This window comes from Pygoscelis adeliae, unplaced genomic scaffold (assembly GCF_000699105.1).
Source record: "Pygoscelis adeliae isolate BGI_AS28 unplaced genomic scaffold, ASM69910v1 Scaffold108, whole genome shotgun sequence".
Taxonomy (NCBI): domain Eukaryota; kingdom Metazoa; phylum Chordata; class Aves; order Sphenisciformes; family Spheniscidae; genus Pygoscelis; species Pygoscelis adeliae.
Window position 1 is genome coordinate 8,299,174 of NW_008825498.1, and position 20,300 is coordinate 8,319,473.

General features: G+C 39.7%; 2 protein-coding genes across 2 annotated transcripts in view; one reads left to right on the forward strand and one right to left on the reverse strand.

Annotated features, from left to right (window-relative positions):
* The window catches only part of NPC1 (Niemann-Pick disease, type C1), a 35,937-nt gene extending 22,848 nt beyond the window's left edge, over positions 1-13,089 (forward strand). Inside the window, exons 10-25 of the mRNA XM_009331490.1 lie at positions 432-532; positions 1,702-1,804; positions 2,777-2,966; positions 3,391-3,573; positions 4,313-4,427; positions 5,245-5,372; positions 5,462-5,602; positions 6,169-6,258; positions 6,369-6,559; positions 7,350-7,465; positions 8,041-8,170; positions 8,580-8,780; positions 9,661-9,892; positions 10,999-11,112; positions 11,912-12,074; positions 12,757-13,089. Coding sequence (XP_009329765.1) covers positions 432-532; positions 1,702-1,804; positions 2,777-2,966; positions 3,391-3,573; positions 4,313-4,427; positions 5,245-5,372; positions 5,462-5,602; positions 6,169-6,258; positions 6,369-6,559; positions 7,350-7,465; positions 8,041-8,170; positions 8,580-8,780; positions 9,661-9,892; positions 10,999-11,112; positions 11,912-12,074; positions 12,757-12,839 — 2,281 coding nt within the window. The 3' untranslated portion in view covers positions 12,840-13,089. The remainder of the gene's footprint in view (positions 1-431; positions 533-1,701; positions 1,805-2,776; positions 2,967-3,390; positions 3,574-4,312; positions 4,428-5,244; positions 5,373-5,461; positions 5,603-6,168; positions 6,259-6,368; positions 6,560-7,349; positions 7,466-8,040; positions 8,171-8,579; positions 8,781-9,660; positions 9,893-10,998; positions 11,113-11,911; positions 12,075-12,756) is intronic.
* A 195-nt stretch (positions 13,090-13,284) lies between these two features.
* LOC103923212 (chromosome unknown open reading frame, human C18orf8) overlaps positions 13,285-20,300 on the reverse strand; it is a 19,815-nt gene continuing 12,799 nt past the window's right edge. The window contains exons 10-20 of the mRNA XM_009331491.1: positions 18,664-18,775; positions 17,517-17,561; positions 17,038-17,091; positions 16,600-16,728; positions 16,142-16,248; positions 15,290-15,409; positions 15,027-15,104; positions 14,761-14,865; positions 14,607-14,675; positions 14,238-14,463; positions 13,285-13,477 (exon numbers count right to left, since the gene is read on the reverse strand). Of these exons, the coding sequence (XP_009329766.1) occupies positions 13,398-13,477; positions 14,238-14,463; positions 14,607-14,675; positions 14,761-14,865; positions 15,027-15,104; positions 15,290-15,409; positions 16,142-16,248; positions 16,600-16,728; positions 17,038-17,091; positions 17,517-17,561; positions 18,664-18,775 (1,125 nt within the window). The 3' untranslated portion in view covers positions 13,285-13,397. The remainder of the gene's footprint in view (positions 13,478-14,237; positions 14,464-14,606; positions 14,676-14,760; positions 14,866-15,026; positions 15,105-15,289; positions 15,410-16,141; positions 16,249-16,599; positions 16,729-17,037; positions 17,092-17,516; positions 17,562-18,663; positions 18,776-20,300) is intronic.

Here is a 20,300-nt window from a genome sequence, read left to right on the forward strand (position 1 = left end):
CAAATGCTGATTAGTTTAGGTTGCTTCTGTTTCTTTGGCTTAGTACTTCAGCAGCAAGCTGAAGTACAAGCTTAATCAGGTTTCAGGTTAAGCTTGGTTTGGTGCAGACACTGGCTCTGTTTTACCTTAACCACATTTCAAACACTCTGAGAAGTAGAGTTCTGATACAGAAGACAGTTTCTAAGCTTTCACTTCAGTTTATAGTTCAGTTGGGTAGAAGCCACTCCTTGTCTTGGAAGCCATAAGGAAGACACCTTTAAAACTGTATTTAAATTCAAAGCAGACATAGCACAAGGGCAATGTATCACTAGCAGTCTTATTTCTCTCTTGATAGTCAGTTATAACACAACAGCTTTTTACTTTTTTGTCCTGTGGTGGTGTGCCTTAGTTGTCAAGCAGAAGCTAACAATTATTGCTGGTGATCTCTTTAGGGCCCCAGCATCACTGAATGACACAAGCTTACTTCACGATCCCTGTTTAGGAACATTTGGTGGACCTGTATTTCCATGGCTGGTGTTGGGAGGATATGATGGTAGGTGGCAAAACAGTGTTGCAGTTTAAGTCTTGAAAGTACATACTTGTGTGCTGCCTTTGGCACTAAAGGTGCATTCTCATTCAGCACATGTTTAAATGCACTCTAGAGAAACTGGAGTTTTGTTAAACTTTCAGTAAGTAAGGATATTTTAAATAACTTTTCAGTAGATCAGTGCTGAGATTGGAGGCAGACTGCTTGCATTTGGCACTTCCAGAGTAGTCTATTACTGGAACGTACTTGTCTTGTTGACAAGTATGCAAGTGTTCAGTCTACTTTGAGCCTGCTAAAGGACCTTTGGTTTTTGGAGACTAAAGATACGAAGTATCTCAAGTTGGCATGCTGGGATACGCATGTATTTTGCTTTTGAGTTAGAATGAAGTTTTGTCACTAATCTGACAAAGCAGTTAAGAATAGATTAAGATGCTCACAAAGGAAACCTTTTCATAATTATTCTGAAGCCAGAATTTTGTTGAAGCAATTTATCCAATTAAACATAACTTGATAGATCTATCAATCACAAATGTACTAAAAAAGCCTTTGAAGGCAAGCACTTGATTAAACTGTAGATTTCTGTACTTGCTTTGAGTTAAACCTAATTATGCAAGAGGCACCATGTTTAAGGAACCACATCCTGTTATCTCAATAGATAGAAAGTCCTAAGCACTGGTTATATAGTAGCCCCTTGTCTAACCATGCAACAACCTGAGTGGTTAAACATTGGACCAGGCTGCCCAGGGAAGTGGTTGAGTCACCATCCCTGGAAGCATTTAAAAGACGTGTAGATGCGGCACTTAGGGGCATGGTTTAGTGGGCATGGTGGTGTTGGGTTGACGGTTGGACTCGATGATCTTGGAGGTCTTTTCCAACCTTAATGATTCTATGATTCTAACTTAATGTTGGGGTGCCATGAACATGGTAAATAATGAATGATTACTTTTGAGTACAGTCTGGAGTGCTTATCAACTTCCATTCTTATTTCAGTAACGTCTATTCTTATTTCAGTAGTGTTTTTGAGGTCTCACGTTGCTAAACAGATTACATTTAATGGAGTTGTGGGGATGGGATTGCTTTGGACAATACTAATTTTAAACTTAATTGTACCTGCCTGTACTGGAATGTAAGCTCCATTTCGTAATGCCTGGCAATATTTTTTTCCTACTCTATAGATGATAACTATAATAATGCTACAGCTCTTGTTATTACTTTTCCTGTCAACAACTACTACAATGACTCAAGAAAGCTAATGAAAGCCTTGGCATGGGAAAAAGAGTAAGTAGGCTTTCTGTATTCTGAAATGCATACATTACTTAGAGCTACCTTTAAATGTAGATATATGAAAAACACCTGTACTGCACTGACAGTTTCTCAGTATAACTACAGGGATGTTTTGAGAAGCAGCAAAACCTGTTAAAGGCAGACTATACTGGTCATAAGACTTTCACTTTATTTGGAATACTTAATCTGCTTTGAGGAGATAGGTTCTAGTCTTGTTAGTGACCATCTAGTCCAGGAGTACTTGCTGATAAGTAACTCTAGAAAGGATTTTATATATTTCACTTTGGCTAGAATTACACAGGTAGACTCTCCAATCTACTAGACTGTTGCCACCAGTGGAAAGGTCCAGCATTATTCCATAATTCTTAAGCTGTAACTTTTACAAAAGTCTTCCAGATGAGGATCTAAAGCTTTCATCCCCTTCACCATCTTGAAGAGCTGATGTTGGCTTACACAGGCCAACTGCTCTGGCTAACAGTTCGGATAAAAACAACTGTACTAGAAAGTCTGAGACTAAGTATAACTAGTGTCTGCCTGTGTCACAAGCACCTCTCTCCAGTTAGGGGAACTGAAATAATGGCTAAGAAATTGTTCAAGTGCTGTAAGCAAGCTGCAGTCATATTTCATGTGTGTACTTTTAGGTCTAGCTTTGAGGAAACTTGCACGTTGACATAGTTTATGCTTATGCAAGATATCTGGTTGTCCTCAAACTCTGGAGAGAACATGGAAGGTATTTCAGCATAGTGTATTTCTAGTGCTTGGAGTAGAGTTCTAGGGATGTGTAGTCAGCACCCCTCTTTTAAAAATGAATGTCCCTCAAAGTACTGTCTCTGGCCACAGTGCACTTTTGTACCTCACAGATGATTTAAATTTGCCTTCAGCTGACTTCCAAGTATTTCTAATACAAGATGTTTTATCCTTTAAAGTCTGACTGACTCTTTTTTTTTTGTTTTGTTTTCCTTTTAGGTTTATTCACTTTTTGAAGAACTATGGTAACCCAAACTTAACTATATCATTTTCTACGGAACGGAGCATTGAAGATGAAATCAATCGTGAAAGCAAGAGTGATATTGGCACTGTGTTGATAAGCTATACTGTAATGTTTGTGTACATCTCCATAGCTTTGGGACATATCCAGAGCTGTAGAAGACTGCTGGTAGGTGTATAGTCCTCATTGCTGTAAACACTGAAGCTACAGCTTGCTTACTAGTTTTTCTTAACTTTAAGTGACTGAAATATTTTTGCAGACGGCTCATATTCAGTCTTGTCTTAAAGCATTGAGTCCTCCTTGGGCAGGAGCTAGGGGGAGCTTGTCCTTGTCATACTTGACAATTCATGTACTTTATAGCCTCAACGAAGTCTATTTTCACTTGAGATGTGCAGTTAACTTAAGCTTTTAAGGCTTGTAGATTCAAGGTTTGTTGGTTGTTTTTTTTTTTTAAAATCTGGATCTTCAAAAGACACAGAAAAGTAAGCTTTTTACTAACTACACTAAATGTAAGAATATGGATTTTACCTTTGTTATAATCTGTCCTGTGTGATGATGCTGGTTTGGTTGACAGTCATTACAACTCTTTTAGGTGGATTCAAAGATCTCCCTGGGCATTGCAGGCATCCTGATTGTACTGAGCTCGGTGGCATGTTCTGTAGGCATTTTCAGCTACTTTGGAATCCCACTGACACTGATTGTGATAGAAGTAATTCCCTTCTTGGTGCTGGCTATTGGGGTGGACAACATTTTCATTATAGTCCAGACACTTCAGGTGTGTATTCTTTCATACAGACTCTTCTAAATGTGCCTGTTATCTTTTGAAGGCAGTTAACTTGGAGCAGAAAGTCTTCTGTGTTCCAGTGCTCAGCCCAGTCTGAGCAGCTCTGGACTCTCACAGGATATCTAGTGGTCTTGAAGAGAGCCAAGATTATATGTACATTCCCCCCCCAAAAAAAAAAAAAATTACATCATCTGCTTTTTCTTGCTGCTGGTTGATATCAAGCTCATTTAACATAGTTTCTGGTCCACATACTAATGATGTACTAACGAATAATATTTTTAACATTCTTCTCTGGTAGTTGTAGAACTTGACTACTATTTTGATCACTTGTAATTTTAGTGTATTGTGAGCAGTAATCATGGACTAAACTATGTGCTTCAGACCAGGGACTTCTGACGCTAGTCTTAGCGGGTAATCGGCTTTCTAATTTGACAGGCTCAATAACCCACTGAAACTGGCACTGCCTCTGGCAAGTGTGTGTTTTTGGCTGAATTACTGAACTTACTATTGTATTTTAAGTTAAGTTTGAAGCAAGGCACCAGGGGATGTTCATGCTGCTTTAGTATTAGGGAATTTCTGCTTTTTTTTAATCTAACTCATGTTAAAGCAGTGAAAATGATAAGATAGGTTTGGATGTGTGAAAGTTGTTGGGGTTTTTTTTTTAAGCCATATGAAAGCACTTTCTAAAGTGCATGATTCCTAATTATAATAAGTAATTGCCTTGAAACAGAGAGATGAGCGCCTTCAGGGTGAAACTCTGGATAAACAGATTGGCAGAGTCTTGGGAGATGTGGCACCAAGTATGTTTCTCTCATCTTTTTCGGAGACTGTGGCATTCTTTCTTGGTAAGACTTCTTTAATATTTGAAGATAAGGGCCTTATCATACCTGCATGATGCAAGAATAGATGCAAAACTGAAATATAAAAACAAAGCAAGAATTTGTAGAGGAAGTTTAGCTTAGTTGTTCATTGCTATAATCAAGTTTAACTTGACCTCTGCTGAGGATAGGCATCGTAGAACTTCAAGAGACTGGTACAGTTAAAAAGATGTAATTCTGAATCTGTCAAGCCCTTTGGCTTGAAAGGCTGGAGCTTTTTACTGATTTGTAGTGACTGACAAGTCTAAATTTGACCTTAGCAATATATCAAATATCAGGGTGTACTAGCTCCTACATTGCATTCAGTCATCTTGCCACTGCTTGGAAAAAATGCCCCTATGACAGATCATGTTTAAGGTGTATGTGTTAGAGGTGTATCTTATGTTGTTACCCTTCAAGTATAAATTGGCCTCCTTTCATAACGAACTTGTTTACTTGGAGTGTGGTTTGCCATTGGTTCAACTTGCATTGAGTGGCTTAATATTGAAGCAAGATATTGCTTGACAGCACTCCTTAGCTACCCTCTTATGCAGCCTGCACAAGACTAGTAACTTTGGAATTGAGAAATGTCTTAAAGCTAGTTACTACTTTGCACAGCCTTAATGCTGTCAAACAGGTCAAAGACAGCAATTGTAGCCAGGCTCATATCGGCTGTTTTCTTTACTCTGAAGAGAAAGGCTCTTTGTCCTGCTAACACTTAAATTGGATATCTGTCTAGAAAATGCTCTTGCATTTCTGAGAGAAGGGAACCTGCTTGTTTAACAAACTGGGTCACTTCCTTCAGGGACACTGTCTACGATGCCAGCGGTTCGCACATTCTCCCTTTTTGCTGGAATGGCTGTGCTCATAGACTTTATTCTTCAAGTCACTTGCTTTGTAAGTCTCCTGGGCTTGGATATTAAGCGTCAAGAGGTGAGTATAAATGCACCTGTAACTGCAGTGTAATACAGATGGCATCTTCTGCAGAACTGTACTAAATCTGGCATTTAATCAATTTTCAGAGGAATAGACTGGATATTCTGTGTTGCATCAAAAGCAATGAAGAAATGAGCAGAGTCCAACGTCCTGAGAGCATCTTATTTCTGTTCTTCAAAAATCTGTATTCTCCATATCTGCTGAAGGATTGGATGAGACCAATAGTAGTATGTATACTCAGTTTACAGTAAGCATTCATCTAAACTTGAGCAAAAGTGTAGTGAGCCTGAAGGTCTCATACTGAAGAAAAATCTTCAACACAATGAAACAAACAAAGCTTCTTTGCTTTCAGCATTAGTATTGGAATAAGTTTTTGTAACTGCGAGAGTATTTCTAGTAAATAAGGGGCTTGACCTTGGATTGTCCAAGGCCCAGATTTAAGAGTTGCGTTACTGACAATCAAATCACTTTAGGCATATGTCAAAAATCAGCATATATTGGCTCCTACACTAAGAGTGGTGTTGCTGAATCTGTGATTCAGTTTGAGGTTACTGTGCTTATTTACAGAAGGTGTTTGGCACGTCTTTCACTGCTGCCTTCTAAGTATAAATTTCTCCTTATGGCTCCAAAGGGAACTCTGGAGTAGCTAGGTTTTACTGCCACTGTTGTACTAAGCCTGGGTAGCATACTTAAACTAGAGCCTCTGTGCGTGGTTGCTATTAACTTAGTAAATTACTCCTATGGCTTGTTGTTTCTGTACAGTTCTCACTTCCATGAACTTGCTTTTTTGCAGATAGCAGTGTTTGTGGGTGTTCTGTCATTCAGTACAGCAGTTATGCACAATGTAGAGATTGGACTGGATCAGTCTCTCTCAATGCCAGATGTAAGTCTTAAGACCATGTCGCTCTTCAGCAATTTGTGGCTGAATTGAAACCTTGATACCTTGTGCTACCTCAACATTATGTAATAGTAACTCAAAACTTTCCCTTTAAGGACTCCTATGTAATGGATTACTTCAACCAGCTCAGCAAGTACCTGCATGCAGGTCCTCCTGTCTACTTTGTCCTAGAAGAAGGGCACAACTACACCTCTTTGGAAGGGCAGAACATGGTGTGTGGTGGAATGGGATGTAATAATGATTCACTTGTCCAGCAAGTCTTCAATGCTGCGGAAATTGGTAGCTAGTAAGTCTTTCGTGCTTTTCTCTGCATAGTCACATGGAAGAGATGTAGCTGACCAGTGTGTCCTTCTAACTTAGTTCAGGCTCAGCTGTTGATTGTACAACTGACACTCTATTGTACTTGCTTTATACTGTGGTTTTGGGGAGGGGGGGAGGTAGGAAGCTGTGGCAATCTCCTAAAATGAGGAAAAAACGTCTCTGGACTGGTGGGATACGTTGATGTACTCAGGTTTGGAAAAGGGGCTTGATCCTTCAAGGAATCTGGGAATGGTAGGAAGAAAAACTCAAGAAAACCTCTCAGTATGGTTAAGCTCTCCTAGAAAATTACTTGCACGCTCAGCTTCTAAACTTGGTGGATAAACTAGCCTATCAAGGCTAAGCAGGAATTGTATCTGGAGTTCAGTAGCTAACAACTGAAGAAAGTCTCTTCCTGATTCCTTCCGCTGTAGTTCAGTGGTTTTACTTCAGCCTAACTGAAGGAGGAGCCTTGCTTGAAAACTGAGGCAACAATATCTGGAATAGGATGGGGCACAGAGTGGACAAAGGAATGGAAAGCTGAGCTTGGCAGTGGAACTTTAATACAGGGAAGAAGCTCCTGCTGTTTGCTAGCTGCAGCGTTACGAGCAAGACTGGCTCTTAGATGGGTTACTGGAGCACGGGACTACATGGATAGCTAAGTAGCTTGGACTAGAATGAGTTGACATGGTGTAAGTCGGCACTGGAGAGATCAAGGGGTGTGTTCTGGAATGAAACATAAAATTACTGATGATGGATATGTTACGTTATTTTATTAGCACGAGGATAGGCTATGCCCCATCATCCTGGATTGATGACTACTTTGACTGGGTGAAGCCACAGTCATCCTGTTGCAGAGTCTACAATACCACTGGACAGTTTTGCAATGCTTCAGGTATTAGCATCCATCTTGCTGCTAGAGGATTAGCTTGGTTTTTAAGTTTCACAGTGAAAACATTTTATCATGGTATGAGTCAGGTGAATAGCTTTTCTTACTGTGAGCAGGCACCTCCTGAGTTGCCCTCTGATGTGTTTGAACTGCTCTTTGAGTGAACTTAAACATTCTACTGGAATGTTGCAGGTTGAAGATAGCCTACCTAGACAGCCAATGTAATGATTATTCAGAAAACAACTTGTTATAAAAATTCTGATCCTTCTGCTGGTTTCATTAGAGCACGCAAACTTAGTGCTCTGTTTTTGTTCAGCTCCTTCAGTTTGGTATAATTCTCATCGGGTCTAATGTAGATAGTGCACAAATAACTGAGTTCTCTAGTAGCCCTCGCCTTAGTAGTAATAAATAAAAATAAAGGCCTACAAATTTTATACAGAATTTCATGACTGATCAGTTATTTCATCAGTGAAAATGCTTGTTATGGAATTGTACCCTGTAGTATTGCAAGTCAGAAGTTATTAGTGTTATGACAAAGAATACTTGATCCTGTAGCTGACCTTCTTCCTGTATTTCTTCAGTCACTGATCCATCCTGCACTCGTTGTCGACCACTGACTCAAGAAGGCAAGCAGAGACCACAGGGCAAAGACTTCATGACGTTTTTGCCAATGTTTCTATTGGACAACCCTAATCCTAAATGTGGCAAAGGGTAAGAGCCATATTCTATATTTCTTGCTTAGACCACTGTGTCAAAGATACTTGCTCTGGAAGTGTGACTTTATGTCTGCAAGGTTGGATATCCAATGTCCTTCTAAAAGGCATACAAACATTGACATCTCACCTGTTCTATAATATTTTCTGAGACAAAACTGGGAAAACAAATGTGTCATCAGCTAAATGGAACAAAGAGAAACCTGAACAAAGAGAAACCTGTACAAAGAGAAACAACTTCTATAGTCAGGCCATTCTAGTATATCCTGTGCAATCTTGAAATGTATTGTGCTCTGAAGCTTTTATCAGATTTGGAAACTCTTAGAAACAAGATAAGTTACAAAAGCTAATAAATTTGAATGGTGCTCACTGACATTGACATCTAAAATGTTACTATGTTTATATAGAGGACATGCTGCATATAACTCTGCTGTCAACTTCATAAACAACAAATCTGATGTCGGAGCTACTTATTTTATGACTTACCATACTGTACTGAAAACATCATCTGATTTTATTGATGCTATGAAGAAAGCTCGGGTTATAGCAGATAACATTACTGAAACCATGGGCATCAAAGAGAAGAACTACCGGGTGTTTCCTTACAGGTATGCTTAGATCTTTCTTGCCTTAGTGACAAATATTCAGCTTGAGGAACTGAGAAGAGGTACTGGTTAACAACATCTTAGAGACTTGAGTCTTGAGTTTTGTCTAACAGGAGGTAATATAGAGACTATGGAATGTCTAGTAAAACCACAAAAATACAACTTGCATCCATAGCACTAACTTCTCTTTACTGTGGTTGATAACTAACTTAAATCAAGAAACCTGTCCTTCACCACAAAGGTAGCTCTGGCTTCACCTTGGGCACTTCCTAGCTTTCATAGTAGGGTTTCATAGTTCTAACTTAAGCAGATATGTTGACCTGAGTCATTGCAAGCTGTGATGTGAATGTATTGACTTCAAACTTAAATTATTTAAACTTAAAGCAAAGGCAGCAGTGATGTCAAGTACTGCTTGTCTAATGCTTGCATAATTAACATACTAAAGACTCTGTATAAGAGTACCACAATGAAATTGAGTTGGAATTACTATCTGTACAGCTGAAATACAAATCTCTTTGCTTCAAAGAATCCTATCCATCCTTATGGTCTCGCTGCATAATGCATTGGTTCAGACCCTCTGCAGTAGTTCCTGCAGATACCACAATCAGTCTGAAGAACTACCTTCTGGCAACTACTGTAGCTGCTTATACTGAAGTGTGGGAATTACCCTGACTTCCAGATACAACCTTTTATTTGAAGTGTTAGCGAAAAGTTGTCATGTAACAGCCAGTGTTCTGTAGGAGCCATTCCACTGATGCTAGGAAGCCAGTTCCTGCTGGTGACTTCTGTAAGGAGGGAACTGCTTTATCCTTAGCAAGAAGCTAATCTAATATTAGCATATAACAAGAAAGATGGCTAACTACAACGTCTGTTATTTCCACAGTGTGTTTTATGTCTTCTATGAACAATACTTGACAATTGTGCATGATGCTATCTTTAACCTCTGCATCTCCTTGGGATCAATATTTTTGGTGACAACTCTGCTGCTTGGTTTTGAAGTATGGGCTGCTGTCATAGTTTCAGTAACTATTGCTATGATAATCATCAACATGTTTGGAGTGATGTGGCTCTGGGGCATCAGTTTGAATGCAGTTTCATTAGTAAATCTTGTCATGGTAAGTTAACAAGACATCCCTCTGCTTCTGTTTCCAAGTCTTGAACAGTTCTGTGTGTCTTATGTATATATTCATGATGCTGAGTAGTATTTTCTACTGAACTTTGACAGGCATTTGAACAATAGTGGAACTATCTTAATACACCTAGATGGTGTGTAGAAAACAGGTTTATTCTGACAACTAGTCCTTGTAAGATACAGCAACTGAACTGTAGGCTATACTGCATCTGGTGGTGGTCTCTTTTGTTCTGCAGCAACAGTTGTATTGCTACCATATAGGCTAGGTGCTATTGCACATCAGCAGAGGTGGTTCATGCCTGAAGTAAGGATACATAGGCTAGTGTTAAGGCTTCTGTTGTATTTATGTTCTACAGAGTAGATCTGTGACGTGATAGCACAGGTATTGTTCCTGCATAAATGGATGAAACCACTTGGGCCTTGATGAAACACTCCAGAACTTAGTAACTAATTGCTGAGTGCTGGAGCTCTGGCTTACCTTGCTCTTTAGAGATTTATTGCAGACCTGAGAAAGTTATGAGAGTAAACTGTTGCCGGATGTTACAACTAGATGTATGTTCATGCAAGTCTACCTGCTAGATAAGCCTAAGATTTGCCAGCTGTTCAATCAATGTTGTCAATGACTACTTAAACAGCTTGGTTTTTAAGATTAAAGTGTTAAACTCACCTGAATTTTTACGGTATCAAATCGGCATGTATACTCAGTGTTACTCTAAAGCAATGTTACTGCAGCTAATACCTGTAAACTGATTTTAGTGTTCGGTGTTCACTGCATGCACCGTATTGAAGCCAGCTTTCTTCAACATCAAGAAACTTTTGTCCTTCAAAACGATCTCATGTTCTGATTCCTGTTTAATCAGATTAATTGTCCATTAGTAATGACTGGTGGTAAAATGCCATACAGTACCTGTAACAGCCTCTAGTAACCAAGTAATGCTGAGCTCGTAACTTCGAATGACATTTTAACCCTGGGAACTGAACACAGCTACTAGAACCTCTCTTAGCCTGTCTAGAGTTCAGAGTAGAGACCTTGCCATCAAAGCGTTCATCTAAATGGTATTTTTACGTATGTTTCTTTTCATTCTCTAGAGTTGTGGTATTGCTGTGGAATTCTGTAGTCACGTGACAAGAGCGTTCACTATTAGTACTAAGGGCAGTAGAGTAGAGCGTGCAGAAGAAGCTCTGTCTCACATGGGCAGTTCAGTAAGTATCTACTGTATGGGGGGAAAAATGAGTAGCCAAGTTACAACTTTACAGACTATGCCAATATCCTTAAGCCGTAAGGATGGCCTTGCCTATTCTTTTTGGAATGCTTGATTAAAACTCGTAGAGGTCAACATAGGCTTCTACTAATAATAGGGGTGATCAAGACTCAATTTTTAGTCTGATGTTAATACTAATAGTAGAGAACAGAGCTAAAAGCCTTAGCTGAAGTAGTAGTTTGGATTAAACTTGATTTGTCCCATTAAAGTTTGAGTGCTTCTCTGTTCCAAATACTCAGAGGTGACTAGGAAAGGTTGTTCTGAATATAGGATGCAATTGAAGCTTTGAGAATGCAAGCAGAGCTCAGTATTTAGGCAGTACTGTCATGTCACCTAGACTAAGATAAGCAAGCTGGATGGGGTTGGAATAGACTGTTCTGGTGATACGTGTACTAGACCCAGGTAAGGAACTTCACTGGAATGTGAGTTAACTTCAGTAACGGCTTTCGTCTGTATCTGCCTGAAGTAAAAATTAAAGTAAAACTAGATGGCTGTACAGATCAGAGTGGATTTTTAATCATACTGAGCCTGGCCTGTGGTGTCAGGTTCTAGTAGGACCAAGAAGTCAAACTCTTCTCCTGAGTAGGTCTTGGATTTGGTTCTAAGGACTAACAGGTAAGGAGGTTTACTGCCTGTAGGAGCCTCAAATTACGTAAGAATTTTAGTAAACATTAAATACTGAAAGCAAATGGATTACATAAAGCCCTACTTAACACTTAAAACCACTTTTTTATTGACAGGTTTTCAGTGGTATCACACTGACCAAATTTGGAGGAATTGTAGTACTGGCTTTTTCCAAATCTCAAATCTTCAAGATATTCTACTTCAGGATGTATCTAGCTATGGTTCTGCTGGGAGCAACACATGGACTAATATTTCTTCCAGTTCTGCTTAGTTACATAGGTAAGATGTGACAGTCTGCTCTAAAATGCACTTCAAACAAAAATTAGCTAGCTACCTGTGGACACTTTCTCTCCATTGAGTAGGAAGGATAGCAAGGATAAAAAGCAGTACTTGAATGTGCCTGTCATTCAAGTAGCTGGTCTGTTGGAAAGCAAGGGTTGACTGGCGACAGTGCAAGCTCACTGTTACAGGCATGCTGAACTGAAGCAACCACAGCCTGCCCCGTGTGGCTGCACTGTGCTGTTCTTTGTGGAGGGCTGCCTAGGCCCCTGTGGCCCAACAGACAACAGCGTGATTAATGTCTCTAAACCTGGGGACAGGGCGACAACCTGGGAGGAAGCAACAAACCTGCTGTGGGACAGTGTTCCTGCATTTGCAGAAGCGATCTTGCTTTGCAGTAAGGATGGTCCAAACACTGTCCTCTTGAATTTGGAAATTCATGCCTATGGTGTAGTTCTTAAAAGCAGACTTTAACTGAGCCTTACTTAAGGGGGTTTAGGCTGATGGGGATTCACCTACTGCCCTTGCTGCTGCTAGCTATTAACAGCTGAGCAGAAGCATGTTTCTGAAGTCTCATCGATGTTAAGCTGGGCCTAGACAACTAAGATCATGCATGCTTCTTGATGACTGACTGAGCTGCTGTAGTGTTGAGATTTTGGAATAACTCTCTTCTCTCACTCAGGCCCATCAGTAAATAAAGCTAAAACTCGCGCTACACAAGAGCGGACCAGAGGTACGGAACGGGAGAGACTCCTCTACTTCTAGTTTTTAACAGTGTTCAGTGGACTCCATGAACTGTGGCTTAGGCCCAACTCTTCTTAAGAACGAAGCGCAGCAATGTTCTATGACTATCACACTGTAACCACCACTGACTTGACTCCTGCACAGATTCAACTAGAAGAGATCAGCTGCACCTTTGAACATAGCTTTAAACTCAGGAAATGCTACGTGTGGCTCATGTAACAGTATTACTAAAACTAGATGTGTTAACAAGATTACTAAAACACTTCTGTTTTCAAGAGGTTGCATCTTTTTCTTCTAGAAACCTAAATCAGTTGTATTGTGAGTTGAATAGCTTTCTTAATGAAATTGAGGTGACATGTGTATGAGAATGGACTGCTAAACCACTGACACTAATTTTAAATGCAGGTCAATGCAATTTTTGTCTCTATTTTTAGGGGGAAGCCATCACAAGTTGTAATATTTTTAGTACTATTTGCCAAAATGTCTTGTATATACTTTATTATAAAATAGCAATTTTGTAGTTCAAAAATCTACTTAAATGCAATAAATTAAGTTTATACATTTCAGTGGAAGAGTCTTTCAGAATGTTGTGGGCTTCATGAGAGCTTGTTCTCCAAAAACTTGTTTGAAGAAGGTGACATGTTCTTCACAGTGCTCACCTAAGGGGAAGCAAAATAAAAGTTAACGTTAACTTTAAAACTCAGAAGCTGAGAAGCAAGATTGTGTAGCTTCACTTACCTCAATTTATAAGAACTAATTCTTATCTTTAATGCCTTTGAGTAAAGAAGTTTAACAATTTTAAAGCGGTAGAATACTGAGGCATCTCCAGTCCTGTGACAAGTATTCTTGTGGTGAAGCAGATGTCTGATCTAGTTCCTGTATCTAACCACCAGATTCATATCCATGGGAGTTCTTTACTGTCAAGATACAAGATCTTGGGAGTGGGATTCTGTGCCTATAGACTACCTGGTGATTAAGAACATGTTGCCAGTGCAGGCAGTTTAGCTTGGTTTTTAAAGTGAGAGGAACTGTAGTATAAAACAGGCCTTGAATTTTTGTAATCTGTGGAAACAGATGACTGAACTCAATGGTTTCTTGACCCAGTTCCTGGCTTCAGGAGAAAGCACTAATTGGAGATAATGGCTTTGCTAAACTAAGCAGTGCAAGCAACTGCAAGCCGAACAGGTTAGCTTAATCTGCAAGTTCCAGTTTGGCTCAGTCTCTTTACTCCTGGGTGCAGCATACAAAGGGGTAAGACAAGTTAACTTTGGAACTATGCTTAAAAGTAAGTCTAAAATACAGGCTAAAATGCACCGAGAGTTTTCTCTTATAATAGAGGCTCGGCCGGAGTGGAAGTGAAACAAGTCTTCAGTTCTGTTTGCACAACTGAGTATCTTGGTCTAACTGCTTATTGCTTACCTGGTGTGAAACTAGGGTTTCCTCGCAACCGCTGATTTCTTTGTTCAAAGAATCTGAATATAGTATAGAAAAGCATGTCATCTTCTGCTTGTTTTGCTGCATCAAGGAATTTGCGGGCTGAAATGCTGTCGTGTCCTCCAATACCCCTGATGAATCTCAAGGCAGCCAAAACTTGGTGTTTGGACAACAGAACTTCCACTATTTCATCATTTGCTGTGGAAAGTCTCTGTGAAGTCAATCACAGCTGTAAGACTATGCTTCTAACAAATGCTTGAGATGCTAGCTAGTCACTTCAAGCTTGGTCAGGTAAGCTGTTTGACAAGTCTAACCCACACGTGACATGGAGTTACTATAGTCTGAAATGCTTACTTTTAACATGTCCAGAGAGAGCTGATGTGCGGGAGGGTAAATGCTTTCCAGGGACAGTAACAGACAAGCCTAGGGCAAAAGTAGAAATAACCTTAAAACTCTGAGGACTTCCCACCTCCACTGCTAGCTTATTGAAGCAACTTGTCTTACATACCAAAGGCTTGGAGTCACTGAGCACATGGTACTGCAGAAACTGATGGAGCATGTAGAACAAGTTGTGTTGAACAAGGGTTTTGATGACCAGCTCATACAAGTAGTGCTGTGAATGCAAGAAGATGATCATCAAAGGTACGTCTCAATACCAGGTTTTACAATCTAGAAGGTAGTATTGTATAGGACTTAAGACACATGACCAAGACTGGTCTGAAACTATGTAGTTTCATGGAGTGAGGTGATATACTTGGCATGTAAGTACTTTACCTGAACTGCAATCTGGAACTGGTTAAGAGAGCGAATGTATTCCATCAAGACTGCTATAGTGAACTTATGAGGTGCTTCCTGGACAAGAAAAAAAAATGTTAGGTGGAACTTGCATAGCTTCCCCTGTTAATGACAACCCTGTAAGAATGGGCATCAAAATACCCTGATCCTGACAATAAAGCCTTCTACAGGCTATTTTTAGCAGTCAACTTAAGTTTGCTGCTCTGAGGCTGCTGCCAAACTAGCACTTAAAATTAACTTACCTTCTTCTCTGTAAATACAGATAAAACATGTGTGTACATGTCAGACTGGTCAATAACTGCTTGAGTGCGGACCGGACGTTTCGGGAGTGGATTACTTCTACTCAGGCCTGCTTCTACCACCTACAAGAAGAAAGCCTTTTTTAAAAGAAAACTGTAGTGTTGTAGTACAGTTTTAGTCAGTCTCATCTGTACAGAGACTGTCTTCCACTGGAAACATAACTAGAAACATGTTTTGTTACTGAGCAAACTCACATCTGTGGTCATGTTATACTGGATGCATTCTGTTCAGTATAGGCTTTCGTATTAAATTTAAAACTGCTCTTAAGCTGTAGAAATGTAGCTGTTGTTATATGCCTTAAAGCCAGGAGATGAATCAAACTTACTATGTTGACACAGGCCCTCAGCTTTACAAGGATTTTTAGTATGTGGCTGTACTATGTGAGTTAGAGCTTGAACTTAGTATTTTAACAGAAGTAATTCCAAGATGCATCAGGGCTGCATATGTTGTGCAGTGGTATAGTGTACCATGAAATCAGTGGTTTGGAAGCTATTTTGGTAGTTACGGATTCCAAGTTGCTTTTTGAGCTTATACCCTCTTTCTGCTTTCAAGCACTGGGGTATGTTACTTGTCATGCTGCAGATGAGCTATGCAGCATCTGCCACAACAGAGAGCTAAGTGGGGGTCTTAGTGCACCTTGCACAGTAAGGTGCATCTTCTACTGTGAGCCTGAGGCAGCCAGGACCTTGAGGTAGGCCTGAATTTCCTAAGTAGCATGCCTTCACCATGACGCAACCTGAAATGCAAATAGCATCATCCTATCTTTGTAAGCTGCTGTAGCTAACATGGTTTACCATAGTATAGCTTTGCTCAGCTTCCAAGTACTTCTTATATTCATGATTCAGTTTGTCAAAAACAGTTGCAATCACAGACAGTGATCCCCTTTCTGGCTCACTGAGCACTGAAAAGATAAAAAGAAAAAAGAACTATGAGGAGAAATAACCAGGGGCTTTAATGTTGCCTTTTTAAAAAGGTGATCTCTACTCTAAACGTGATTCTAAACTTTAAAGAAACACTTTCAGTCATGTCAGATGTATTTTAACTAAAAAGGGGGGGGGCAGGGGGAGAGTTGAATTCTTTCATGCTGTTAAATAATTCCTTTAGAATGGTGACTGAGAGTAGTCTAGGCAAATGACATTTTACAGGACCAAGCTAGCTTCAGAGGTGATCTCAAACCTAAGAACAGCACAGCTAACTTGTGTGAGTATTTACAAATTGTACTTTCAGAGACAGACAAAGCACATGAACTTACTTTGAGGGCATACAGATAGGATAACCATTTTGCATTCTTTCCTTTGGAGAAGGAAATCCATTAGTCTTCCTTTATCTAGCAAGAGGTTAACTACAGGTTCGAGTTTCACTTGAAGACTCCAGAGGTAACCTTGATTTGAAGGAGTAAAACAAAAAGTGAATTGCTTTATATAGTATAGCCTAGACATCCAACTTTTCTGCCTTTACATGAGAACACATCTAGATTATGATTGATTTGCCTTCCTAAGTCTATGTTTTAGAGCAGCATTACCCCTGAAAAGTTGTAGGAAAGATATGGTCGTCCTCAGTTATCACTACCAAGAGTAGTCATCTTACGAGGTACATCTGCTTAGTCACTGTTTTAAGCTGCTTTGTGCACTGAAGGTATAAACTAGCCACCTTCTGACACTGAGTACAGTAGAGTCAGCTCACCACTTACCTTCGCTTGCACTGATGATAATATCAGGTTGAAAGACAATCCAAGAAGAAGAATCTAAATGTTAAAGTTCTAACATCCATATTAACAGTGATTCTAAACCGTTGCTACTAAATTCATGTTACTGTACTGAAGCAGATCCCATTAATATACTTTCATTTACTGTCACCTTTTCTTGTAAGGTCTTGAACCATATTCTTGGAATTCTATCTTCAATTTCATGGTGTACCTATTCAGTAATTTCATACATGCATCTCAAATGACCAAGAAATGTGGTATTGTATAATACTAGATTTCCATATTTACTACTCTATGAAAGCATTACAGTCTCTTATGAAGACTTTTGTCTTGAAGTAAATATGCATAATCAGCTAAAGCTGGACTTAATGGGTCAAGGTAACAAATCCTAGCTTCTTCCATGCTTGATACTGAAGCCTCATTCTGTGTAAGACTCTTGCACTTTTAAAGTATTTAAAGGATACAAAGTTTACATGGAACAGGAGACTGACTTGTCACAGAGGCTGGACCTGCAGAAAAATTAACATCAGGTGAAGAATAGTAGTACTCTGGCAGCTCTCCTACACTAACAAAATACGAACTACAAGCTTACACTGAAAAGGCAAGTATGGATTGTAACATATCTAGCAGTCCTGCAGCACGCAGGCAAAAAAGATATACCCATTTGTGTAGCCAGATCATCTACAAGGAAAAACTGATGCTGTGAGAAGGCAAACAAGTTCTTTGAAACAAGATTGTCTTGTTTTTCAGCCAAGCAAAATCATACATGCAGAAGTATTATCATCTTTAGTACTGTAATTCTAAATACATAGACTCCTTTTGCTGTCTTTATATGTAATCACTTTAGTTTCTTAAAAAGCAAGACTGGTTTGTACTTTCTGGTCCTAACCTTTGTTTAATACAAACCTCTACCTGCAGATTTATCAGCTATGCTTGCTATTAGTGACTTCAACATTCAGATGTTAAAGAGCTTTTCAGGTGCGATCATTCCTGTAGAAGCATCTTTCTCTTCTATGAAGAGAACCACACTGCTTTGCCATATGTTAGTGGAATTATGCTCAGACTTTCTAGTTACTTCCAGCTTGAGGGTAATTATCTGCTATGCTTCTAGGACAGAAGAACAGAAAGATAATCCAAGAGGAAGAATCTAACTGTTGAAGTCCTAACATTGATCTTAGCATTGCTTCTAAACTGGTCCTAAACTTGATTCTAAGCTTGGGTTGTCTTTCAGCCTCTCTATGTGACTTAGGAAGTTAAATAGTCATGACTTAAGCCAGAAAAGCATGAAATGCTTTTGAGTATACACACAAGCTTTTATAGCTGTGGCCAAAAAAACCCAAAACAAACTAGCTTTGAAGTGTAAAAGCAAAGTACTATAGGAAGTATGCACCTTAAACAACTCTTACTTTTCTGTCGTAGGCACAAGTTTGGAACACGAATTCATGCTCAATTCCTTCTTACCTTCTTTCCTCCCTCACCCTCTCCTAAATATGTATAATAGACATGTTAGTAACCAGCATCCTAAAAACTGAAGCATTCTTGTATGACAGCTGTTACATTTAGATAATCTTGATAACAGTGTTAGGATATTTTATTATATAGTAGTTCTACCTGCTACAGGTATCTGATAGGGTTGTATTGATCGAGGCGGAAGTACAAATTGATGGATGGTAGTAGACCCATCAAATTCTCCTTTTAGTTTGATGTCAAATATAACCGAAGTCTGCAATTGAGAAGAGAAAATTAGTATTCACAAATGTGAGTTACCACCCATTTACATGTATTCAGGCTGCTGTTCACATTTCCATCTTGTGCTCTCCGTTAGAATCATAGAATGGTTTGGGTTGGAAGGGATGTGCCGTAGGCAGGGACATCTTTCACTAGATCAGGCTGCTCAAAGCCCCATCCAGCCTGACTTCTTGAACACATCCAATGATGGGGCAATCCACAACTTCCCTGGGCAACCTGTTCCAGTGTCTCACCGCCCTCTCTGTAAAACATTTCTTTCTTATATCCAATCTAAATCTACCCTACTTCAGTTTAAAACCGTTGCCCCTTAAACAGGGGAAACAGGGCCTACAGGCCCTGGTAAAAAGTGTCTGTCTGTCTGTCTTACACACCCCCTTATAGGAGATTCATGTCAAATTCACTGCTTAGTTATGGATGCTAGAAACTGTGAGGAAAATTCTGCATCTTCCTATGCTTCTCCTCACACTGCTACCATTCAGTCTTGTTCAACTTGGGTCACTAATGCTTCTACCCAGTATGGACCACGTTCTTAGCCTTCCACAGTAGAAAATAGCTTCACTTTCAGTGCTAATGAAACATGACTTCAATTATTGGTATCTACCCTATTCAGTCCAATTTTGTTTTCTGTGTTTATATAGTCATGTTTATAGCTTGACCAAAATGCTGGAGAATAAGTGCTCTGGGTTAAATGCTAATGTGTAGAATTAACACGAATTATAACTGAAACATCAACTAATCATGCTAATGAGATAGCATGCCCCAGTTCTTGAAGCTGCCCAAGAGAAGAGAATACAAGAAGCCAAAGCCTTTCCACAAGTTAAGAGCAAAGTACCACTTTAGCTTTACCACTGAGCAAGTCTTGCTACTGAGCCTACAGACAAGCAAGTTTTACCTATGCTACCATATGCATAAGACCATTTGTATTCATAGAAGTTTTTGCAGATCTGGACCTTCAAACTAAAGGAGCATAAGTTTGTATCATAGAAACATGTAATTCAAATGTGTGCAATATGAGAAGTTCCTAGGATTAATAATTTAGTATCCAATTTAACTCTAACTCTTCGTATAATACCTGTCCTGGTTTTGGCCGGGACAGAGTTAATTTCCTTCCTAGTAGCTGGTACAGTGCTGTGTTGTGGATTTAGGATGAGGACAATGTTGATAACACACTGATGTTTTAGTTGTTGCTAAGCAGTGCTTACACTAGTCAAGGACTTTTCAGCTTCTCATGCCCTACCAGCGAGAAGCTGGGAGGGGGCGCAGCCAGGACAGCTGACCCAAACTGGCCAAAGGGGTATTCCATATCATACAATGTCATGCTCAGTATATAAACTGGGGGGAGTTGGCTGGGGGGCGGTGACGGCTGCTCAGGAACTGGCTGGGCATCGGTTAGCAGGCGGTGAGCAATTGCATTGTGCATCACTGTCCTGGTTCCGGCTGGGATAGAGTTAATTTCCTTCCTAGTAGCTGGTACAGTGCTGTGTTTTGGATTTAGGATG